This window comes from Alligator mississippiensis, chromosome 3 (genome assembly GCF_030867095.1).
Source record: "Alligator mississippiensis isolate rAllMis1 chromosome 3, rAllMis1, whole genome shotgun sequence".
Lineage (NCBI taxonomy): Eukaryota > Metazoa > Chordata > Crocodylia > Alligatoridae > Alligator > Alligator mississippiensis.
Window position 1 is genome coordinate 283692792 of NC_081826.1, and position 26552 is coordinate 283719343.

The window sequence follows — 26552 nt, forward strand, 5'->3', positions numbered from 1 at the left end:
AAGAGATTTATGCTTTGTTTGGTGTATGCAAGACTCTGATTTCTAAAATAACCACAATCTGGTGGTGATGATGATGATGATGATGAAAGATAATGGCAAGTTTAATAGTCTTTGGTTTGCAGTATTCTATCTTTGGTGTGCTGTGTTTTTATCAGGTTAGATGAAGTGGTTGGAGAAGATTTAACAATGTGATGGATTTAGATGTCATATATAAGTCATATGCAGCATATCTAAAATGGTCAATGATATCCTTAAAGAAGTTGCTATTTGTTCTGCCAGAAAGTACCACAGAACTCTAATCCAGAACTGATGAAACAACAAAAGTCTTGAAGTATTCTTCAGTGAAAATGACACAAAAAACGAGAAACAAGAAGCATAACTAAAAAGGGCATATTAACGACCTTAAAAAATCTAGATCTTTCAAAATTTTGTGTTTGTTCCATGTACTGTAGCAGTTAAATTGACCTCCTGAGTGTGCATCTGCATTATGTACAAACACAGAATTTGTGACAAACTGCAAAGTGTGCTTGAGGCTTGTGTGGTCACATACTCTTCACTAACGACTTCACAAATTAGAGCGTGTTTTGAAAGAACAGATGTAATGAATCCAGAACCATCCCATTTTCTATATCTATTGTCTTTGTGCTTGATACTTTGAGCTCAAGTGAACTGATTATTACTAATCCAAGATCAAGCGAGTTTTTACTGATAAGTTTTAGAAAAACCCCAAATTTAAAACTGGATCATTCTCCCTGCCCCCCCTCTGCGCCCCCCCGCCACACACACTCCTCCCCTCCCCTCCCCCGTAAAATGCTTAATAAAACCATGCCTGAGTTTAAAAAACAGGTTCTTGGATTTTTAAATTTCTCTGTCTTAAAATTTGTGCTCCCTTCTCATATTGTTGTATTATGGCTGTGAGCTTTGGTATAGTGTGATGTGGTGAAGCTAAGCAGTCTGAAAAAGATGCGGCCAGACATGTTTGCATTTCTCCCATGTAGCAACCAGCTCCAAGTGTGATCTGCAGTATTTTGTTGCTTTTTCATATTTTAAGTCTGTTTCAGTTTTCAAGGAGAAATCTGTCTCATGAGTGACCCACTTACGTTTCAGACCTGCTTAGTCTGTCTTGAGTGTAATATTATATTGAAAGAGATTAATTTGTGACTTTAGCCTTCCAAAACTGACTAAATAGTCATAAAAAGTGTCCTATGTTTACAGCTAGACTAGAATTACTTTCCGAGAGAATTGTGCTTTCCAATCACCAGTGAAGGGCCCCACCAAGAATCCATTCTTTCATTCTTTTTTTCCTTTTTTTCTTTTTCTTTTCTTTTTTTTTATAGTTGAGTTGTGCCCAATTTAGATTCCTTTCTTCAGTCATGCTTTGGTACAAGTGCTGGAGGTTGAAGAGGATCCCCCTGTACTCAAATCGTCCTGCCATTTCTCAAGACTGCGCCTCCTAGCATTCATGAAGAAGTTACTGACAGTGGTAAGTTCCAAGCCCAGCTGTTGGGAAATGGTGATCTGCATTTCTTTGGATGGACGTTTGTTCTCCTTGAAGATGGCAAAAAGTGTTCTGCGCTGGAGATCGGTGAAAACTAGGCGAGATTTCTTCTGGGAATTGTTCCTCTCTTTGTTCGGTTCTTGTTCTTTACGTTTGCATGCTTGGGGAAAAAAGAGAGGGAAAGAATCAATGTATGCATAAGTACCAATAAACTGAGCAGGTGATACATTGAAAACATTGATAAAGCTTTAGAGTGGATGTAAACTGTTAAACTTTATTGTGCAAATTGCTAGATTGTCAATAACGAACTTCCTCAGGTTCATCTCTTAAAAATACGAGTCACTAATATGGCTACTGTGGGCAGTAAAACCATATAGATCAACACCCTGAACTAATACCCAGTGAACAATTAGTACCAGAAAAAAGCTTTCTAAGAGGAATGATAAATAAGGGTTGCCTATGATCCCAATCACAGCTGATAAGGTCTGCATTTTCAAAAGTGACTAACAATTTTGAATTGATTTTTAGACTACGCCCTCTAAAAAAATCAGGCACTCTTAATATCTCTTCTTTACAGTGCCTGCCAAACTTGAGGCACTCAAAATCACTAGGTACTTTGAAAGTACAGGCCTTTGAATGTATCAGTCTTCCTATTACAAATTATACCCTCTAAGAAACACATAATTCTATTGTAAAATCTGCTGTACATTAAGACTTAGAACACAAAAATTTAGGCTAGAAAAGAAAAATCAAGCCTCTCTGTATATACCCAATTGGTATTTGAAGCATACAGCCTTTTTGGAGCAGATTTGGAGCAGACAGCCTTTTCCTAGCCCTAAAATTTCAAATATACTCCAGTGAACTGCAGAGGGTGCTGCACCATGTGATGCTGAAGGCATGAAACACACAAGCCTGCTATGTCAATATAAAATGGGAAGATCTGACCATGCATAAGCCAGAACCCACTGCTCCACAAAAGCCTCACCTCACCATCCATTTGGGGCTCTGCGGATTGAAAGATATGTCAGTATGGTGTAGCAGTTTGAAGCTAGCAGTCAACCACTTTCTACTATGTTCTGTCAGAAAATCAACCCCATTTCCATAAGAAATTCCAGAGAGATTAGCACTGACAGTTCTAACATTAATTCCAGGCCTTGAGAGGGGAGTAGTAAAGCACTAGTATGCCAGGATTGAGAAGGTGCTCGTACTGACACAGAAGCACGTTATCTCTTAAAATCTTTGGGTATTCCTACCTATCTCAAGGTGTATGTCTGGACGCAAGATAATATCCAGTCCCTCTACCATGAATTAGGACCTCTATCTAGATTTTTAAAGGTATTTCTGTGCTTAACAATGCACACAGCTACCTAGTGGGATTTTCAAAAACATCCAGACATTGAATTCCTATTGGCTTCTTTGTGTGAGAATCCCAGTAGGTGCCTACCTGTACCTGTGGGTGCCAATATTTGGCTGTTGTTTGGAACAAAATTTTCTTTAATTTTTCTCCTCTGACAGGTGTTTGTAATTTGCAGAGAGAAGATGATTTGGCCCCAAATGCTGTCAGACCAATATGTTAATAGTAGAAGAGGAAGCATTATCTAATGGTTAAAACAAGGGCATTAAATAGGTACAGTGAGATGTTCCATTTCCAGCTTTGCCACATAGCTCTTATATGATCTTGGACAAGTCATTTAGGGCCAGATCCTAATCAATCTTATCAGTACCCTAACAGGATGTAAGTAGAGTTTAGACACCAAAGTCAGAAAAGAGTGATCCAACTTGACACAGCTCTGTCACTGGAAAATCACTGGCTTTATTAGGCACCTCCATTTTGGTTTTAAAAGATCCCCCTGTTTTGAGACTTGAGCTACTGCAAGTGCATTGTACTGACCAGATCAGGCACCCAATTTATCTAATTTCACTTAAGCCTGTTATGATTGAAATTGGCTTCAAGAGGCAACTAACTTTGCCTAAATTGTGGGTGACACCAAGCTGGGTAGGAGAGTAGATATGCTGGAGGGTAGGGCTAGGATTCAGAGAGTTCTAGAAAAATTGGAGGATTGGACCAAAAGAAATCTTATGGGCTAGGGACAGACATTTAAAAAGCCTGAATTGATTCAATATTTGCAGGTTAATCTAACCTGGCTAGGCTGAACCGGTTTGTAACCGTACAGACATCCCCTCTGAACTGAAGAAATTTAGTCCTGCAGTGGCAGGGGGCACTAGAGCAGCTGTCCCTTCCCTTGCACAGTGCTGAGCTGAGGGGGAGCATGGCTAGGCCCTGGCAGGATGCTCTGATTAGGGAGGGGTGCCCCCCCCCCCACTGCTCCTGACCAGCCTAGCAGGGAGTTGATAACACAGTGTTTATCACCCCTAACTCAGTGTTTATCAGCCCATCAAAAAAAACAAAAGCCTCTCTCATTAGTTCAAGCTTTTCTTAAACAACTTTTTCCAAGGAAGGAATGGAGGGACAGTACCAAGCTACCTGTTGATTAGCTCCAAAAAGCCCTAAGCAGACACTGTCCTGTCTGCCTTTGTCCTGTCTGCCTTACACAGACACGTCTCTGTATTAGGTGGAATAGCACATGCTGGCTACAATCCGTGCTCTGGGAGAGGGGAGGGGGAATCCCTGCTTAAGCAGGCAGTGGTGAGAGGGGATGGGGCACGGGGAAGCCAGGCAGACCCTGCTGTGCCTGCCGCTTCTACCACAGCTCCAGACAGGGAGCAGAGGGGAGGGGCCAGCCCAGCTCTCTGGAGCAGAGAGCTCCACCCAGGGGTGTAAAGCATCTGGGATGCTGGGGAACTCCGGTTTAAGTTAAACCAGGAAGGAGTCTGGGACAGACATAGCATAAACCTATTTGAGTCAAATCAGTTAAGTCTGATACTACATTTAACCAGGTTTATCTTAAACCAGTTTCAGCCATTTTCAAAATAATTTATGTGCACTGAACATCTGTTCTGTTACAGGTTTAAACTTAAAGTGGTTTATGTGTAATGTCTGTCCCTAGCCATGAAGTTCAATAAGGACAAGTGTAAAGTTCTGCACTTAAGATGAAAAAATCCCATGCACAAGTACAGGCTGGAACCTGACTGGCTAAAGCAGCAGAAAAAGACCTGGGGGTTACAGAGGACAATAAGCTGAATATGAGCCAGCAGTGTGCTCTTGTTGCCAAGAAGGCTAATGGCATACTGGGCTGCATTCGTAGGAGTGTTGCCAGAAGATTGAGGGAAGTGATTCTTCCCCTCTATTCAGCTTTGGTGAGGCCATATCTGGAGTACAGTGTTCAGTTTGGCCCCCTCCCCTCCACCCACCAACTATAGAAAGGATGTGGACAAATTGAAGAGAGTCCAGCAGAGGGCAACAGAAATGGTTAGAGGATTTGGGGAACATGACTTATGAAGAGAGGCTGATGGAATTGGGTTTATTTAGTCTGGAGAAGAGAAGACTGATGAGGGATTTAATGACAGCCTTCATCTACCTGAATGATAGTTCCAAAGATGATGGAGCTGGACTGTTCTTAGTGATGGCAAATGACAGAACAAGGAGCAATTGTCTCAAGTTGCAGCAAGGGAAGTTTAGGTTAGATATTAGGAAAGCTTTCTCACTAGGAGGGTAGTAAAACACTGGAACATGCTTCACAGAGATGTTGTGGAATCTCCATTTTTAGTGGTTTTTAAGACCTGGTAGACAAAGCCTTGACTGGGATGATAGAGTTGGGAATTATAGAATCATAGAGAAGTGGGGCTGGACGGGACCTCCAGAAGTCATCTAGTCCAACCCCTTGCCTGAGGCAGGATCATCCCTATCCAAACCAATCCCATACAAACCATTATTTAAACTCTACAGAAGACCACCATCAACTCTGATACAACATAGACCTAACACCCTAACCTGCCACAGTTAAAGCAGGGGAGCCACAGTAGCCAATGTCCTTCTTCAATATACGCTTAGATCATGGATATCAGGCCATGCCCTCCACAGACAGAAACTCCCACAGTCCATACCAATTTGACCATGAGTAAAATTTCTTCCTTACCCCAAATATGACACTCAGTCTGACCCTGAACAGAGGGGCAAGACCCTCTAGCCAGGAACCGCTGGCTTGGGTCCCAGCAGGAGCATTGGCATAACCAAGACAAAGTCTTCAGCCTTGGCTGTAGCTAACACGCAATTAAAATCACTCTGACACATGTTCTAACAGTGAACAAGTTTTTTTGGATATCCAATCTAAACTTACTTAGCTGCAAGTTCAAGCCATTGGTCCACATCCTCCTCTACAGTAAGAGAGAAAAAGTGCTTTTCCTCTTCTTCATGGCAGCTTTTCAAGTATTTAAAGATTGCTATCATGTCCCCTTTTAAGCACTTTTTCTGGAACCTGAACATGCCTAGCTCCTTTAGCCTTTCCTCATATGACTTGCTTTCCAATTCCTTTATCATCTTTGTTGTCTGCCTCTGGACCTTCTCTTACTGCTTCATGAACTTTTTAAAATGTGGAACCCAGAACTGCATATAGTACTCTAGGTAAGATCTAGCCAATGCTGAGTAGAGAGGCACTATCGCCTCCCCTGTCTTGCACCTGATGCTTCTACTGAAGCATCCCAAAACCACACTCACTTTTTGTGTAGCTGCATCACACTGCAGACTCGTATTGAGTCTCCAAGACTCCCAAGTCCTTCTCCATAGTGCTGCCATCCAGCCATGTGTCACCCATTTTATATTTGTGTTTTTGATTATTCCTTCTGAGATGTAGAAAAATATAGAACACTTCATGAATTTGCACATCATCCTTGCACATGTGCCATACTAATTTTGCTTGGTGTTCCTGCTTTGAGCAGAGGGTTGGATTAGGTGACCTCCTGAGGTCCTGTCCAACTTAATTTGCTATGATTTTAAGTCCTTGATGCCGAAGAGAGGACAGAATATATTGTATCTAGTGGCTATTTAGTACTGAGAGTATGCATAAAGCTCAGCAGGAAACGACTGATGAGGAAGAGGAGGAGAAGCCCATCTTTTGCCCAATAGCCTTGCCCAGGAAGTGGGAGATGTAGTTTCTAGGCCCACTCATCCTATAGTCTCCCCACATCTACTTCTCAGGAAAGCCTGATCAAGAAGATGCATAACTCCATAGCCAAGTGGTTATAGCACTTCATTGGGAGGAGGGAAGCCTGGGTTTCAGTCTCTGCTGCCAGATTTTTTGCATTTTAAATTAATAAGTGATTAGTTAAAAAACAGGAATTACCTGCTGATAGAAATCTAGGTGATACAGATCAGCTTTGGGAGGAACTTAATAGTCACTTGATAGGAAACCTAGGTACCTAATTCTGTTGGCTAGGATAACTCACCTAGGGCAATGGTTGATGATAGTTAACAAGCAGCTAGCTGAAACAACTGAGCTGAGGTCCAAAGCAGGGTGGCTCTACTAACCTAGCTGTTGCTGCGGCCACTGCCACCATATCTTTTTGCAGCCCAGCTGTGATATAGGAGAAGTCTCCCTCCCCTTGCTAACAGAACGCTACTGAAGTTCACTGGCTCTGCAAGCTGGATAAAATGGCTCTGTGGGCCAGATCTGACCTACAGGCCATGCATAAATTACAAACATTGTACTGCCTAAGTGGAAGCATCTTAGAATTGATTATGTTCTGGCCTCGATCTTTCTGTGGCTTAGCTTTGCTACCTGTAAATTGGCAGTAAGAGGATACCTACCTAATCGTTGGGTTGTGAGGCTTAATTCATTAAAGTTTGTGAGGCTCTTTCAATTCCTCAGGTGGAAGTCTGTACGGTATTTTTTTAATGCTCATTCACACCATTCAGAGGTCTTATGGTAAATGTAATGTAGAGAGGGTTGAAGTGGTAATAGTAAAATTGTAACTAGTAATACAAACTTTCACTCCAGCCCCCAACTGAATCAAAGAAAAAGGTTTAGAACCATTTGGACGTCTTTTCTCATAACCTATTATCTGTCATTTATATCCGCCTCTGCATCAGCTGGGACAAGAAACAGAGATGTTTAAACATCCCCAAAGTCCTCAATGTTATTTATAGTCCAACTCATAACAAGCAGTAACAGAAATCTCTTCAAGAAAATGTATTTCCTGAGATTTCCAGACATTTCCAGATGAGTTTTATAGATGTAAGAAGTTCCAACTGAGGTAACAATCAAAAGTCTTGATGCCTAATAAACCCTGAACTTCTAGATCTTCTGAAGGACCCCACCCCTGCTCATTTTTATTGCAGATGTAAATGTTGGATATGATGGAGACCTAGACATAGGCTTTTAATATTTACCATTTTAAAGCACAGGCAATCTTCTCTGCACTGATTCTGATGTGATTTCATGGGTCATAAGGGTTCACACTCATGGACCCAATTGCAGGATTGCATCCTACATTAGTAAATAATTATTTTTTAAATCTGAGGTGATCTGAACACAATGCTTTTAGCTCCTGTGGCCCTGAACATGTGAGAGAATCCTTGGATAGATAGGTATTTGATAGATGAGTATTAGAAAAGTGATATGCCCTTGGATCATACAGTCTCAAAATAACAACTTTTGGATCAAGCACTGAAAGGAACATTGTCAAGGTTGCTAGGTCCAGCTTTCATCTTACCTTTTCTTCTCTTGTCTGTCACACAATCCATGCAATTCTTTCTTGCTTTGCTCCTGCAAGGTGCAGTGCACTCTGGCCCTGGTCCAGCAAAGCACTTATGAGCATTCTCAACGTTGTACGCAGGAGCGACATGGGAGACAACAGGACTATTCACGTGGTTGAAGTTAAGCACGTGCTTAAGTGCTATGCTGGATCTGAACCAGAATGCTCAGCCTATTGCAGGATTGAGCTTGTGTGTCAGTTCAAACCTTTCCTCTCCCAAAATGTCTAAGTACTAGTTCTCTTTAAACATCAAACCAGGAAAGATCAATGTCAGTAGCTCCAACCGCCCAACCATATCAGGGTGCAGCAGAAGACAACGTATGGAATGTATGAAAACTGAGTTCAGTTTCAAGCTTATCAATCAGGAAAGTAAAAAAAAAAACCACAATCCCCACCCAAAGAAACCAAAAAACAAGGTAACAAACCATTGGTGTTTTTTGTAAGCTCTAAGTGCAATCTCTCAGGGTGCTCTAAGTGCATACCCTCAGGGTGCAGGAGTCCATTCTGATGCATTATTTGAAGCATGAGTCCTTTTTAAAAAGTTACACTGCAAACAGCTTTGTGCAGCTTCATATTCACTGGTCTTCACTGACTAACACACCACATTTGCTCACTAAGAGTCCTGTGCAGAGCTCTTGAACGTATGTCTTTATGAGGTATGTTTCACATTGCCTTTTGCTTTAGTTTTTCTGGTTCTTAGGGGGTGCATTCACACATTCATTTAATGCACTTTTGCTACTGCACATTAAGTTTAGTACCTCTAGTCTGAGGTCTAACTGAAAGTGCATTAGGCTGCCCTAATGAGCAGTAGTGAAAGTGCATGCTTTTTTATTTTTTTGCAAATAGCTAGTTGGTCTAATAAAAGATATCACTTCTACCTAGAGTTCTGACTGCATTTTTAGTGACACTTAATGTTCAGTAGCCTAATTTTACTGTGCATTAACATGTTATTATGGTTTTTGCCATGACATTCTAATGCACAGCAAAATAGGTTACTGCACATTAAAGTGCATGTGTAGACATGCTCAGGGTGTATTGGCTGGTAGATGGGGCTGGGAGGAGGAGGAATACCTACTGTGCAGCTTTTGGCTTATTCTTCTCTCTTTCTCTCTCTCTCCTTCAGCCGGCAAGAAAAGGCACCTGAGAGCAGGGTAGGGGAGGATTTGAAGGTGGGCTAGATAAGGCAGCTATGGGGTGGGATAGCTGAGGAATTTCACATTTTTTAACCTCAGCCTTGTTATCCATAGGGCAGACTACAGCAGAAGTAATCTGGCTACAATTTTTAAATGATAGGGCCTGCGTTGCCAGGCTCTTGCCAGGCTCCTCTCTCTCTCTCGTGAAAAATGTACTGGCTCAGCCAGCTCCCTCTGGTAGAAGAACTACTTCCAGGGTAGCTGAAGTAGTTCTCTCTCCTGCTGGGTGTGTAGAAGTTGGAGTGTATGGAGGGGTGTCAGCAGCCTTTTTGTGTTTAGGGAACAGGACAGCTGCCCTATTATTTATTATTAGGGGAGAAGAGGGGGAGCAGAAACATAAACTATATGTGGAGAAGCAATGTCAGCAGTGTTAGTTCTGTGTGATTACGAGGGAACCTGGTTTGGCACTGGGTGAGGAACTTATTAAGTAAATAGGATTTTTGTGGGGCAGTGTGGAAAGATTCAATACAGCTTTCTATGGAAGGTGCCACAAAAAACTGCACCCACTTGTTTGATGAGAAAACAGTTTCTTGTTAGACAGATGTTTTTACCCTTCTCAGACTATCCAACAGCCTGGTGGCTCGAGAAAATCTTTGGGATGGAGAAACAGAATTAGGTCTTCCTGACACAGAGCTGTGAAGTGAATCTGACTTTCATGCACACAACTGGTTATTCCAGAGCATATGAAGCCTTGTCTTTTTCTCTCTGTCTTTTTTACAAAGCACAATGAAAAGTCTTGGTTGATGCCAAATGGAATTTCCCTCCCTCAAAACACAGGCATTTTCATGGGACAGCTAAACCTTTTCCTGTTTAGCTCTATTTAGCACTACTCTTCCTTGGCTAAATCACCACAAGTAGCCTAAGAAAGGACTTTCTCTTTGTTCTGCCCCCAGCCCATTAGCAACGTGGGTGGCAGCCCTTTTCCCTACAACTTTCCTTCCCTCCATCAATAACATATCCCACTGGTTAATTCCTACAGAGTGAGGAAGACTATAGTCAAATATTAATGTAATCTACCAGTTATAGTGTGATGAACAATTTGGAACTAGTTAACCTGGAACTTGTTGCAGGTCCTTCAGAAGAGCCAGTGTCTTCAGGTACTCAAAGTTAGTGGGACTGCCCACAAGTCACTGAGGGCACAATTTGAAGACAATATGCTAACACTGGTGTGGCTGACATAGCCTGCATTTATTACAATAAATATAGGACACACAAAACTAGTGTAACAATGGTATTTTTAAGGGTGAAAAAACACTTTAATGATCAAATGTTATCACAGGTCTACGAGCCAAAGAAGGGCTCCTGGTGTCTTAGACTTACACTGATTCCAGTGGACTGGATAAGGCAGCTAGCTGAGATCCGGATAGCTGAGACATGTCATGTCTTTAGCCCCAGCCTTGTTATTCATAGGTCAGACTATAGCAGGAGTAACCTGGGGAGAACAGAGGCCTAAATCTCCTCACACACCAGTTTTATATTGGTGAAAGGCCATCTTTTTTTTATACCAATGGAGGTGAGTGGAAGAAGGCATGCAGAGATGTCTTGGCTTTGATTGTAGTCTGAAACTAGGGCAGACTGAACTGTAGGGGTTATTCTGTACTCATCTAGCACCTTGTACATGGTCCATCTAAGTTATCAGGGTGCCATACAACTGTTGGTGCAGTACTTGGTAACTGTAGAAATGGATCTGTATTGGTGAAGACTGATGGTGGGAGCTGGAAATACTGCCTGTGACATGGAGACCTCCCAGAGGCACTTGGTGAGCATCTCTGGTTGGCTGGATTGGGTAGAGGGCGAGGGAAACAGACTCTGCCTCCTCTGCGAGGCTCAGCTCCCTCTGCTGCCTGCGGAGGAGTAGGGGCACTCCTTCAACAGGACCACGGTCAGCAACATCGGTAGTTGAGGCTAGTCACAGTCCTTTTGGGAACCCTTGCTACTTCTACATTTGGCTCAGGCCTTGAAAAGAAAACTGGCACAGGCTTTTCCCTCTGAGCCTTGTTGTCCTTTGCAGGTTACTGACTGAGGAGGGATCGAGGGCAGATCTCTCATACAGACAATCTGTGCATGCTAACACCTCAGTGAGATCTGGCCTTTCACAAAGGAAAAGTGAGGCTGTAGCCCCATATGCCTGTCCTCGTTTCAAATAGGGATTTCTTATGTGTATTCCAAGTATATCTTGTCCCATGTCCTTCAGAAAAAAAATCTCTGCAGCAACTTGCAGCACTGGAAGCAAAGGGAAAGTAGTTAGCCCTTCTTTGTGAGTACAGAAAAAGTACAACATAGGCCAACAAATTTATCTCCACCTCCAAGAGCATCAGGATATGTTGAAATCCATAGTCAGTATCTTAGAGTATACCCCAAAATTTCAGATGAATATTGATTATCCATCAGATACTGTTATTTGCAGTTGGTACGTTACTCATTGCTAATGCAGGTAAATATTTATCCTGTAAAATCATATCTGACCATCAACACATATGATTCATTTCAGATAAACCTGTTAAGAGATCTCTTATTTGCTGAACTACAGGAAAACACACAGTCCAGATCAATATGGTCCGCCTTTCCCTAACACCACTTGGTTTCTAGCCCATGCTTACTTTATCAGGAAATGCAAATCCTGCAGGATTGTATTTTCTTGCATCCTAATTTTTTTGTTTATGGCATCAAATAAAAGTAATCAGAACATTTGTTATGCCTGACATATCAAAAGGCAAAACCCTCTATCCATTTTAATTCTCATGTGCTTTCTCCCAGAGCACATTTTTTAAAAGCTAAGAAAAATGAAAAAAAAAGAAAAGCAGGATTATAATTCTGTGATGAAACTAGATCACGTAGGAATAAGGTTAACTAGTTAGGGCAATGATTTTCAACCAGGGTACCCAGGAGTGCAGTGAGATCTTCTGAAGGGTGCCAGGAGATAAGCCAGGTGTGAGGAGATAAGCAGATACATTCAGGCTCAGGCTCAGTCCTGCCTGGCCATTCTCCTCTCCCAGCAAGGAGGTAAACAATGCAATAAATAAATTCATTTTTGAAATGGGGAGCTGCTTTAATTCACAAATGTTATGTAGGGGTGCCTTGAGTCTACTGAGAGCTGACTTGAGTCTACAAAGGTTGAGAACCACTAGTCTACACTGTAACTGCTACCGTGTATGCCAGTAATGCACTTGCCACAGTAGGTTAGTGCAGGCAAATCTGAGCTGCTGTGGCTAGACCAGTACTGATGCCTGAGGCAGCTATTCTAAAGCAAGCTCAGGTATCTCTGCACTTCACTGCAATGGAAATGCACGCTTACAGGCTCATAAAACCAGCATCCTTTATCCCCTGGTGGATGTCACATCCGCATAAGAGTAGACCAGATCTTTAGCTGTTAACTTCAGTGCAGATATGACCACTTACATCATGTGGGAATCTGGTTCATTGATACATCTGGGGGCCAAGGTGTGAATATCTGAATCACAGTGCAGGTATTGGAGCTTAGATAAATACAAGAAATCTGCAGAGACTTCTGTGGATTACATTTGTAAATAGCATTGTGAGATAATTTTAAAAATAGATCCTCAATATTTCTCAATCTTTCACAAGCAGACGCTGGTGGCATGCTTTGCTTGCACAGAACCTAACACTTGAAAGCAAGCTTTGTTTGCACAGCATTATGTTTTTCTGCAAGTTAATCAGGATTGGCTTACAAATGGGGAATCAATAATTAATGAAATGTCATCCACCAATTTACTGCTTTTCTGAATTTTAAAAGCTGACAGACTTCAGAAATATTGGATATAAACAGTTACCAGTATCTATTGCCTCCATATTGGAGAAATCTTAAAATGATGTATTATTCCATCAGACATCACCACCAATTTATGTGTCTGGAACTAAAATATATGTATATTTTCTGGTTTTCTTCAGTTTCACCCAAGCTTTCATCTCAAATTGTGTCTCTTGCTGTACTCCCATCACATCTTTTGCTCAGTCAGTGATACCAGTATTCATGCTCTATCTGTTCCCACTGCTAGCTTTTTTCTTGCTGTCCTGCATTGGTAGAACATTAGCATTCAAAGTCCTATCTAAAATCCCAATTCAGGTGCACTGCCTACAAAAAATTAATGCATAAAAATCTCCCCAAATCTCTTATATTTCATGCTGCTTATTTTTGTCTCTGGATGAAGTGGGGTGAAAACTGCAGGCATGCTAGCCCCTGCTGAGGCCATGAAGCCTGCCAGCTTTCAAGGAGATAGGTGCAGGGGTTTCTGGGAAACTGCACCTCAGACTGCTGACAGGCACAACACGTGTCACTTGCTGGCAGCAGCAGCCTCCCGTCATCCCATGCACAGGATGGACCCTCACCCCGGGAGGGCTGTGGGGCTGTGCCGGACTCCTCCTGGGGGTGCAGGACCCTGGATCTGTGTTCAGGATGGCAGGAGGCTGCCGCTGCCGCCTGGGATCAGCCCACACCCACCACCAGGAATACAGCTGCTGCCGGTGGCCCCAGGCAGCAGCAGCAGCAGCTTCCTGTCTCTCACGTGCAGATCTGGGGGCCTGAACCCCTGGGAGGGCTGTGGGGCTGAGCTCCGTGGGGCTGGCACAACCGCTCAGCGTGCAGCCCGGTGGCGGGAGGTGAGGGAGAGCCAGGGCTGTGCTCCGAGCAGCTCCATCACTGGCTCTCCCCCGCTTCCTGCCACCAAGCTGCACTCCAGCCAGCTCCTCCAGCCCCACAGAGCTCAGCCCCACAGCCCAACAGCCCTCCTGGGGGTGCAAGCCCCCAGATCTTTACGTGGGATGACAGGAGGCTGTCCCAGAGTAACACCCTTATTTTATATGGCTTGTTGAGGTTCACCAAACCAAACTTCATCAAGTTCTTATCTGATTCAGACATGAAGCTATCAAGGATCCCTGACTGGATAAACAGAAAATAAAATAACCAAACTGTTTTGCAGGTCAAACTATCTCACAACCCTGGCAGCTTCACAGAAACACTGAAGATCAGTAATGGCATACAAATATACAGGACCTGAAATAAGGGAACTCTTGGTGAGGATGACCTAACGCTTCCCTCTGGGACGTCTCACAAAGCAAAGGATGAAATCACCTAAAGAGCAATTCCATCTACTGCTGTCAGAGGAGGCTGGTCAGCAACACCTCATGACCAGTGAGAGTAAAAGCTGCTAATGGATCTTAAAAAAAAAACACAAACCAAGCACAGTATAAATAGCTGTTCTTTATTTATTAGCAGGAAGAGTGCATCAGCCAAGGAGAGCCAAAAATTATACTGATATAGAGAAGTCTGCATGAAAATAAGAAGAAAAAAATCACATTTGTAGGATTTTTAGCATTCTTAGGTAACATGCTAAGACCAAAATGTTCACAGTATATATGCGAGTGGATTGTCAGATATGCTGATGGTGCTACCTGAATGACAAATACCCCTGCTGGAAAATATAGTACCTCTAAAAAAACTGAGATCAGAATCTGACTCAGAGAGCAAATTCGGACTTGTTCTCATGCCCTGTTCCAGTGGCCTGTGAAAGGGGGTCAGTAAAGTCCAGGTCACAATTCCATCCTTAGTTAATGCAGAACTGACATGTCCAGGGAAGAGACAGCAAAGTGCATATTGCTAAAAGACCTCAAATGGCAAGAATTTTTAAGGAGGAAGCATCAGCAAAGAAAGTTAGTCCACATGATAGTACTTCTTTTTATGCAACATATGCAGATGTTAGTGTAAGTCATATGGGATTCATATTTGTATGTTTGCTGCATGGAAGTCAAAGAGGAAATTGCTTAATTTTACAATTAATGTCGAGATAGCACTTGCTCTCCACTTGGCCACCCATTTGCTCCACAGTTGGCTTCATTTGAGAATGCAATTTTTTTGAAGCTTGATGGAAAAGGATACTCAGAGACCCCCTCTCCTAAGACATAGCATTTACACAACAGTCATGGAAGTTAGGAACCTTCCAGGAGCTTTTGACTGCTGGGGGAGGTCTTACTAACAAGTCCATTGGTGACCTGCAGGCCCCAGGGCATAGTCTTCTGACTGGAAACCATGGTTTTTTATCTTTTTGTGTATACACAGCAGCACAGAACAGACCAGACCAGGTACAAACAATTTGCTATTTCAGGACAGTGTTGACATGCTTTGCAACACGTACGCCCTCATGTGAGTCACCCTACCTTGTCTCAGCAAGGTAGCTCAGAGGCCCACCACAAAGCCAGAAACCTGTCCCCACCCTTTCCTTATGTGTCTAATAGTAAAAAGAGGTGATTTTGCATATATTTTGTCATATGCTTTAGGATTAAGGTGTATAATGTTGTTGTTCTATCTGGTTGCTTGGGCCTGAGCCAGTTCCCAGATTACCATTATTTGTATTACAACAAAAGTCAGGAGTACCATTGTGCTAGCATATGCCCTAGTACCATTGTGCTAGTATGGCCCTATGTTGGTTAACCTACATTCTTAATAGGTTAGACCAATAGTCTGATTCTCAGTCAGGGTGCCAGGGAACCCTGGCGTGTCTTGAGATCCTTCGAAGGGTGCTGCATGGCACCACTGTTAGGTGTCCAAACATGATTCACAAGATAAGCCCAGAGGCTGCATCCACACATGGTATGGATGTTTGGCTCCCTAGGGACAATTAGCAGCAGTGCACCTTGCACCACAGCTAGTAGTCCCTGGGGCATAGTAGAGGAGGCTGAGGCCAGCACTGTGCTGGTCCCAACAGCCTTACCTGGGGTCTTGGGGGTCTTCCGGGGCTGCAGCAGCAGCGATTCTGCTGTGCAGAGCCTAGCCGGCAGCCTCAGCAGAGCTTCACTGGCTCCACTTTTGAGCAGTGCACGCTGCCTGTGCATGTGCTACTCCATGGGTTTTTATTGACCCCTGGACATCCAGGGGTCAAAAAAACCCCTCCACACTGCTCCCTTGCAGTGTGGAGAACAACAGAACATGCGGTATGTGGCACCGCAGAAGTGTCTGCCACACCACACACCGCACAGCTGTTCTTGTCTGAACGTGGCCAGAGATTTCAACTAGGATTTCATAGTGTTAAAACCATTGCCTGTTGTGGTCTTTATGAGGTCTTTGAAACAGAAGAATTGCTCTGTTATTTTTTTATAGTCAAAAAATGAGTGAAAGCTAAGACCTAGCATTTTCTGAAATTGCCTAAAGTCTAGTAAGGGGTACCCTGAATCTACAAAGTACCTCTTTGTAGATTCAGTAACCCAGTGGTTGAGAGCCACTGGGTTATTTCTGTTCTTAGAGGAGGAATAGATGCACAGTGAGACTAAAGACCAGAATTTCAAAGCAGCTCAGCTCTCACAGTTAGGGTCACGTTTTCAAGAGACTTTCAGCCTACATGTGCTTTTGAAAGTCTGCATGTATGTATTCTGAGAGTAGCTACTGGGTTGTGAGCTGTTTTGAAGATCTCTGGTCCTGAATGTACTCTTGAAAATCTGAGCTCTTTTGAAAACCACATGCTCTGTACAAGGTCACATAGGAAGTCTGTGGAAGAGCCAAGAAAGGAATCTTAGTCTTGTGTCTGACCACAAGATGTTCCTTTCTATCCATATGTCTGCACTTTGGGACAAATCAAATTTAAATTTATATTGAACTCCATGTAGACCTTTGCAACCAGCTTCTTTTCTATAAAAGAGCCAAACAATTACCCTATGCTTAAATTCTGGCAAAGTTTAGATCTGGATCCAAAACCTTATGGTTGACCAATAATAGTCTAATGCAGGAGTTGGCAAGGTTTTTGGGCAGACTGCCAAAAACATCCACAACCTTGACTTGTAAGATGATGGTGTGCCAGGGGTGGATGCCGGGGAAGCCATGAGGGGCCTGATCCTTGTTGTGGTGGTGCAGCCCTGGCCCCTTTCCTGCTGTCCACCCCAAGGCAAGCGCACCAAGCAAAATGCCTTGCATGCCATGCTCTGGCACCCATGCCGGGGGTTGCCTACCTCTGCTCTAATGGGATAAATCAGGATCCAAACACCCCAGAACCTTACATCTCAGACTGAATTTGAGTGGTAGTCTGGATCTATCACTAATTATTATGAAATTCAATAAAGACAGGTCCAAAGTACCACATTTAGTAAGGAAACATCAAGTACATGAACACAACATTGGAAAGAATTAGCCAGGCAAGGGTACTACAGAAAAGGATCTGGGAATCAGGGTGAACACAAACTGAAGAAAAGTCAATGATATAATGCTGTTATGAAAATAAAGGTGAATCTCATCCTGGGATGTAATAACAGGAATGTCATAGGCAAGAGATTGGAGGTAATTATTCTACTATACGCTGGGGAGGCCTCAGCTGGATTTATGTGTACACTTTTGGTCACAACATTTTAAGAAAGATGTGGGCAAAATTGGAGAAGGTCCAGACGGGAGAAAAAGAACAGTTCTGGTTTCAGGAAACATAACTTTTAGGGAAAAGAATGAAGGAGCTGGGTTTGTTTTACGACATGAAGACTGATAGGATGCACGACAATAGTCTTCAAGATTGATCACTGTCCTCTTTTAACAATTTTTCTTTATGCCTAATGGGGATTGAACAGGAAGTGAGCAGTTTAATTTGCAGTAGGAGAAATGTAGGTCAGATGTTATAGAAAAAAGTTGGGTGTTGCACATGGCAGCAGTGTGCGCCACCTAAAACCAGAGACTGGCCAGCTGGAACCACACTCCAGCTGCTGGCCAGGCTTCTTGCCGTGGCTGCAGCCCCAGAAAGCCCCCAGGACCTCCCCTACTCCACAGTTGCTGGCCCCAGCCTCCCCTACTCCACCCAGGATAATCTGCTGCATGCCAGCTGTGCCACTGCTACCCAGGGGACACAAACGTCCATGCTTGTCTGGATGTGCCCATGCAGTGTATCTGGCCGGATCTGACATTTAAAGGCATTCTGACACGCTGCATGCAGTGTGCAAGTCTAGTCCGAGACAGGCAGCACCACAAACTGGATGATAGCGTTCCACAGGCCAGACCTTTACACCCCTTGTCTAAGTCTACTTGATCCTGTCTCAGTACAGGGGAATGGATGGTTGCTTGAGGCCCTTTCCAACTTTTTTCTGATTCTTGTGATTTCTCCTTCCTCCCTTGCCAGAGTTTCCTCACTTCTTCAACTGTTCTTCACCCTTTCTTTCCTTCTTTTTCTTTAGTGTTCTCCTTTCTTTCTCTAGTTTCTACATGCTCTCTACCTCTTTCTTTTCTTATCTCTTTGAACCTTTTCCTCTTATTTCTGTCATTTGCTCTCTCTCTCACTTCCCCTCTTTCTGCAGACATCACTTGCTTTCTGGTCCTCATACAGAACCTTGCATGAATTCTCACATACAGGAGAGTACACAAACTTCATTTTGCATGGCCCCTTTGATGCAAACTACAGCCCAAAAAGTACTTTCCAGCCTTGTTGTATAACTTTTTCCTGTGCTATTCCTCTGCAAATGCACAGAGCCAGATTTTGTAAATGCACTTACCCTGGTTTTACATTGGTGGCTGCAGTTGAGTTATTCCTGACTTATACTGGAGTAAGTTAGAGGCTCAGTGAAAACTGAAGATTTCATTATGGCAGTTTTGCTATAGCATAACACTTTTCTCTGACTGACAGGAAGACCAGCAAGGGAGACTATGAGGTCTGCAGTCACTGCTAAAGGTAAAGCTGATTTTCCACTTATGGTAGGCTTGTCCACTGAATGAAACTGTTTATACTGTATCTGGACTTCAATCATACACGAGAGCTAAGATACCCAAAGGTGCTATCCAACATTTGAATAATTTTCAATAGACTAAGGGGAGAGGGAGGGAAATAAAACCACTGTCTCACCCTGGTAATTTGGACAGGGCTCACAGCAAGAATCTGATTTGCCTTCTAGTTCCCAGTGACTGCTAACCTTACCCCACAAGCTTCTTCACCTCTCAGCATCTACTTGCTCTAGGCTTCCCCAAGTCCTGCCCTGCCTTGCGTTTTCTCCTTGCCCAGGATGTAGCCCAGTAACTTGGCTCTCCCTTTGAGCACTCTCTCTCCTACAAATTCTGTTGCCTCTGAATCCTCCCCTTACCTCCCTATAACTCCCTCTCTACCACCTCCCTCATCTCTCTCAAGCTCTTTCCCCTGGGATCTCTTTAGTTCCCTGAAGCTCTTTATCTCCACCCCTAAGTTACCAGATAATGCTATCCACAGATAATATTTTATTATAGGTCTGAGAGCAACAAGAAGATTTTAACGTAGTCATACCAGAACTTTCCATTAATAGTATTTTACTTAGTCTTTTGTCTCAAGTCCAGTTCCATGATGTGCCAACAAAAGGCAAGGAATATGATGAGCTCTTACATATTTGCTGCAGTTCCTAATAGGTCTTGGGGCACTGGGAAGACTATGGTATTTTCTAACATCACTAATTTATGTCCAAAGACATTCTGTGTATTATAGTTATTGGTATCTAATAATAAATAATGCAAAGCTATGTGCTTTTCAATGCATTCAGTAAATACTTTCCTTGAACTGTTAAGTTTGCTCTTGAAAAGGAAACATAAAGGCAAATGTTCTCCTTGCTGTGCATTTATGGAGTGAGCACCGTCTTGTGAGATAAAGTCTAGGAATAAGAGAATTTTAATAAGGGAGAGAGAGGAAGGAACCATTTTGATTTTAGGAAAATCTTGATTTTATGAAGGGAGGTTAAAACTGAATATAGTCTGTAGAACACAAAGTGTAGTTTGTAATAATTGAAAGCTGCAAGCAAGAACAGTTCAAAAGAGAAATATGGATGTATACCACAAATTATATATGTATATTTATTGAGCATTAATGAGCATGTAGATACACCCAGTTATTCCAGCTTTTCACAGGAGTCGCTCAACAGCCTAGTGGTTAGGGGAATTTTCTAGTGTATGGGAGATCCAGATTCTAAGGTCCTTCCTCATGTAGAGAGGGGTCAAACCTGCACTTCCTACATCTCAACACAGTGGTCACACTAGGTCATGGGTTAGGCATTGCCTAGAATGCTCTCCAGCCCTTTGCTTGAAGCTGGACAACTGGGTAGTACAGAAGCAAGCCAACCAGAGGGAGATTGGCTGACACAGATGGGACAATGACCTGGAAGGGAGGGGACTTTAGCCTCTAGCCCTAGGTCCCTGTACCTAATGGAGCAAAAGCTATTCCAATGCTTTTTTCATGTTATCCAGTGAAGGTATGGTGGGATATAAGAACTGGGAAGGGTGTTGTGGGCAACACTTAGCCATGGCCTGGTAGGTAAAGCACTTTGCTGGGAAGCAGATGTCGTTTCAACCCCATTTGTAGTTTCAACCCCAGCAGATGTAGTTTTGGGGGGTGTGCGCAGGGGCTAAAACCCAGATCTCCTACTCCCTGGACAAGTGCCCCAACCACAAGGCACTGGAGCAAGAGAGAGGAGAGCTGCTGTTGCCTCCACAATTGTTTCACTTCTGGCATGTATATGTAAACAGTTTCTATTACTGAACTGTGCATTAGAGCCCAGAACTGCAGATACCCACTATCTAAGTGTCACTTACATGCATGAAGGGAAAAAAAAGATTCATAGATTCATGTTTATCAGCTGAAAGGCACAGTGGGTGCATCTACACATGCACTTAACTGTGCAGTAGATTAATTTACTGCAGTATAAAGCATCAGTCTACATGTGCAGCAAACTAATTTTCGCTGCCATAAGACAGTACTGTTTGGGACAGTGCTATCTTACAATGGCAAAAAAAACTGCACCTAAATGCAGGGGGCCAGACCCCTGCCCTTGCTAGGCCACAGGGCTCTGCATGCTGGAGCACTCTCATGCCCCAGCCAGCCCCGATGCCACCTGATGCTGCCTCTCATAGCCTGGGGCTGCCCACCTGGGTTCTCTGCCAGCCCAGGGCTGCTCCACCCCAGCCCAAACTGCTACAGTATTGGATATAATGTCTTCACATGTGCCCTGGACCACAGCAATTTGAGCATATACATGTGCTACTAAGGCACCATGAGACCCTCTGGTGCAAACTGCACCAGAGTTTATCATGTCACCTTAATGGCATGTGTAGATGCCTCTAGTATGAACAGTACATGCTTATATTCATTGTACCAGACCTGACTTGGTAGGACCCCCTTGAGGAGTTCAAGGGTAGCTCATATTCTGGCCTCTTTCTATCTTTGGTTTCTCTGTAGGAATTTTCCAAGAAGGTTGTCAAACAGCATCAAGTATGAAGGCAACTTTTTGAGAAGTGGGTACATGTCCACTATAAAATAGATTGCCAAGTCATTCTACCTATGCCACTGATCAGCTTTATGATGATAAGGACTTTTAGTTACTATTATTCAGTGCTTAGTACTGAGACTCTAGAGGTGAAAACCTTTAAAGTCTACTACTTACCATCTGAGGCATCCATTCTACCTTATCTTATATTCTAACATTTTAAAGAGAACAGCTTACTTCATGTAGATTTGGGTTATAATTATAATTGGACAAGTTACAGGGGTGTAGGTTGTAGCCGTGTTGGTCTAAGGACATAGGCAGACAAGGTTCCTTGGGTGAGGTGAAGTAGATGATTTCTAATTTTTTCTGAAATTCTTCTGCATAGCTGTGAAGCATATTTGGAGTTGTGTGTAGTAGTCAGAGGATTGTAGATGTTTAGTCCTTGGAGAACGAAGTAGCGTTTCTTTGAACCCGAAAGCTTGCTTAATAATTATTTTCCAACTATTTGGGTTGGTCTAATAAAAGATATCAGATTCACCCAAGGAACCTTGTCTGCCTAACTGGACTGGTAGAGCAATGTACTTTTTCATTAGGTTTTGTTCACTTTTCCAAGAATATCTTGGTGAATGAGTTGAAAAACAGAAATATTTGTGGAAGGCAAATTTATAGCAAATGAGAAATGTTGTAATTTGACTTGAATTTCCAAGCATTTACACCATATGCTTGGTTCTAAGGCCTCCGCCACCCATTACACTTAAAATGTGATTAACCAGTTAATCATGTCTTAAGCTGTAACCCAGCCACAAGTTAAAGCAATTAATGGCACTATAAAACAAGGAATAAGCCATGAAGTTATTCCACAAAATATGTGTAATAACTTTGTAACTCGTAGCTTGACCTATCACATCATTAATTGAACATGCGCATGGTGCACCCTACAGCTGGGAGTCTGGATCAGCTGAAGGGGCTCCCAGCCATGGGAACTTGCTACTTGTCTGTGCACGGGAAGCCTGGGATCATGATGGGATTATGCGATGATAAAGCATGTTGGGATCTGATGCACAATTCCATAATCACGTCTCCTGCCATCCATACACGTGTGGTATGACAGGAAGTGTGATTGTGCGGCTCACGTACGAGATCTCATCTTGCCTTTACCTGCATGTCTGCCAGGGGTCTAGTAAGAGAACAGGAACATAACACAAGACCCTGTCCAATCAAAATAATCAAGACTGCACAAAGTCTGAATGCTGCATATTCACAACAAGCTGCTTGTGCATAATCTACAAAGCAATAATTCTTCATAGAAACTGCTCATTATGAAAGAGTAGCATAGTACTAATTGTCAGAAATACTGTATATACATGTCCTCCTCCTGTTTGTTATGCACCAGAATAGTGCTTATAGGCCTCAAGTGAGATCAGGACTCACTGTGCTAGATGCTGAATATATACACAGAAAAGTGGAGTCCTCTCCAGAAAGGCATGTAATCTAAACAGAGAGCACAAAGGGACTGTGGGAGCAGAAAGTATCAAGTATTATTCTACTGAGGATGTAGTTTATCTCCCACATGGAAAGTTGACAGGCCTGGACATTCAATAAAACTCTTTTTAAACAAACAAAACCTGAGCCTTGCTCGAATAAGCATTTATAATAGCTGTGAGTCAGTTACTCCACTGCTACTTCAATGTTTCTCCTCAGATCACACCACTAGTTTAGGCCACCCAGACTTTGGAGAATAATGTGCCTCACATTGAAAAATAGAAGAAGGTAGCAAGTGTGTGAACCATTACACTGGAACAGCCTATGTGAGTAATGTCATGCCATGCCTCTTGTAGACTTGGTGAAATCCTTTACAGTGAGAAAAGGAATCTGATATTACCCCTGGTAGAAAAGTTATTTTTCAAACACAGAAATTTCCTGAGCTCAAAAACAAAAATATGTCATCTTGGAATGTTCTTTCCTATGGTAAAACACGAAACAGAACATTATTGTCTCCAATCTCCATTATCTTGTGGATGGTTTCTCTTATGACAGTGACAAATATTACTTTCTGAGAATACTGTATGACAAGTTAGTACTGGTAAAGGCAGTTCCTACTCACTTGGGAATTAGGTATATCTTCCACATTAGATATTTGAGACTTATATTTTATTTAAAAGAATAAAAGTCCATTTTATACTCCTAAACAAATATCTTAGTGATATCTAGATGTTCTGATAAGATGCTTGCATTTGAAGAAGAGTACAACACTGTCAATGAATATATGTCATACTACCTCCTTGTTTTTGAATGTTTTTTGTCACAGCCATAAAGCTGATTAAAAAAACAGTAAAATGATTTACTGAAAATGTAAAATATTAAGGCATGATTACTTACACCAGTAACTCCTATGGATATTATTAATTAGGCCATTCTATTTTACTAACATTCATGGGTAAAAATTCTGCTTTATATAATTTATTCTTTGTGTTTTATCATATTATGTTAGATTTCTATTTGCTAAATACTCTGGAATATAGTACCTTTCTGAGGGTACTGACAGACATGCAGTTCCCCAGTCTAACTCATGGCACTTCACAGAAAGCGTCATGAGTTAGACCAATCCTCCTGATCCAACAGATGTTTGCTGTTGGGTCAGGAGGGTGAGGGATCGAGCTCCAATTTGGAGTGGATTCAGCTGAGAACCTGCAGATATGCAGCTTTTCTCTCCTAGCTAGCTTTACCCCCTCCTCCCAGCTCTGGTTCTGTCTGTATGATGGGAAGATGGGAGAAGGCAAGGGAGAGAGCTTGGGTTGGGCTTTGCCCAACCTATGCTGGAGTTGGGGTAGATGAATTGGAGCCACCCTAAGGTGGGGGGGGGGGGCTCCAATCCACCCTAAAGAGGGGGGGCTCCAATCCACCCAACCCCTCTAGTGTAGGCTGGGCTTTGCCTAGCCTGAGCTCCCTCCCCTTCCTTCTCCCCACCTCCCAATGTACAGACAGCACTGGGGGTAGGCTGCCCAATTAGACACAAATTAATGAAGGTGCTCTGCTTTGGAGCACCTTCATTTGAATTCTCTTATAATTAGGGCTAATTTGTCATGCAATTGGAGACTTTCAAAGATCTTTGCAGCTGTGCACTTCAGTTAGGGAACAGCAGTAGAGTGCTTTCAAGGGGGTGATAGCACAGTAAATATAACTTCTGTCTGTGTGCCCTGAGATACTGTTTTGGGCTCATTAAACTTCATCCTGAATTTTGCATGTTTGTACATTGCAAATGTCTCCTGTTGCTTTAAGAAACCACACAGTGGATGTCTATTTACCTACTGATTTTCTTTTGGTACCTGCTGGAAGGCAGCAAAGTAGGTGTCTGTACCCTGGTGAGCAAAGAGCCATCCAAGATTTACACAAAGGACGATTTATAAGTGGTGGAGCATCTCCCGTGAGACTCGCATCTTGCTTACTTTGACCTTTAGAGCCTACTTGTCTCCTTCAGTTTACTTTCCTTCACATATCTTAAGGGTGTGCATGTAATGAGCTCACCATAGTGCAAGCTATTATCTGTTCAGTATAATACAGCTACCATCTTCCTGTCCCACTGGGTGAAGTAGTAGGTGGACTTTCCTGCTCTCACTAAAAGCAATAGAACAACTCTCATTGATTTCAATGGCAGCTGTTTTGGGCCCACAGTTATCCCATCTTTGTGTCACTAATGCAGTGATTCCTAACAAGAGTGCTGGGGCTCCCTAGGGTGCTGTGAGATCCTCTGAAGGGTAGTGTAGGAAGTGTGAGGAGATAAGCAAGGCGTGAGGAGATAAGCAGATAAGGCAGCCTCAGGCTCTCCCTACCTAGTTGTTCCCTGGCTCTCACTGCCTGCCACCTCTGTAAGGAGATTAGCCCTGTATTAAGAAAAATCAATGATATGGGGTGCTGCTTGATTCATGAAAGTTGGAGGGGTGTCTTGAGTCTGAAAAGGTTGGGAACCACTGCACCAAGGTCTACTGACATAGGGCTCGATCCTGGAAAGTGCTGAAAACTCTGCCCTTGATACATCAATGAGCTTAAGCACATGCTCATCTTTAAGCTTATACATAAATGGAACTATTCAGAGGATTTGGTCCTGCTTTCACTGAAGTCAATGACAAAATTCCTGTTGACTTCAATAGTCCTTGAGGCTAGTGACAGACACTCAAAAAGCCTGAGACTGAATTGATTCAATCTTGGCAGGTTAGTCTAACTTGGCTAGGCTGAACTGGTTTGTAACTATATAGACATCCCAGATATGCACAGACATGCTCAGATATGCTCAGGCTCAGGGGTGACACGTGGGGGTGCACACAGGTGCACGTGCCCCCCTGAGCATGGCAGTGCACCCCCTGAAAAAAGGCGCCGCTGACACTGTCGCCAGTGCCTGGAGGCGGTCGCGGTCACCACCCCATGGCAGGCGGTTGCTGCTCACCACCCCATAGCGGTGGTCCATGATCACCCCTGGCCACCAGCACTGCTGCTGGCGGTGCCTGCAGACGGTCGGTGCTCGCCACCCTGCCCCACACCCCCACTGCCGACAGTGCCGGCGGCATCTGTGAGAGCTCCCTGCTCACTGCTGCTGGGCTCCTGCTGCAACCACTGTGCTCCCACCACCACCAGTGCAGCTATGCCCCACCAGCTGCTGGGGGCATGCACCATTCATGCTCAGGCTAGAAGCCGTGGGGAGCTAGAGCAGCCGTCCTGTCCCTTCTACAGTACTGAGCTGAGAGGCGGCATGGCCAGACCCAGGCTGAATGCTCTGATTAGTCCAGGAGGGAATTGATAACAGTGTTTATCACCCCCCTAGCTCAATGTTTATCACCCCATTAAGAAAACAACAGAGGGACATTACCAGTAGTGCTGTGGTAATTACCAAAATGATACCATTCTGTTTTGACTTGTGTTTCGACAGAGCAGTATTTCATTTTGAGGCTGTTTCGAAGCTCTCCATTTCATTTTGATGTTTCTGTTTCAAGCTGGAAATAAGTCAAAACAGCATGGAAACGAAACTG

General features: G+C 43.2%; 1 protein-coding gene across 1 annotated transcript in view; it reads right to left on the minus strand.

The window, feature by feature from the left end:
• Positions 1 to 808: 808 nt before the first annotated feature.
• The window catches only part of ONECUT2 (one cut homeobox 2), a 45786-nt gene continuing 20042 nt past the window's right edge, over positions 809 to 26552 (minus strand). The window contains exon 2 of the mRNA XM_006272614.3: positions 809 to 1658. Within this exon, the coding sequence (XP_006272676.1) occupies positions 1372 to 1658 (287 nt within the window). The 3' untranslated portion in view covers positions 809 to 1371. The remainder of the gene's footprint in view (positions 1659 to 26552) is intronic.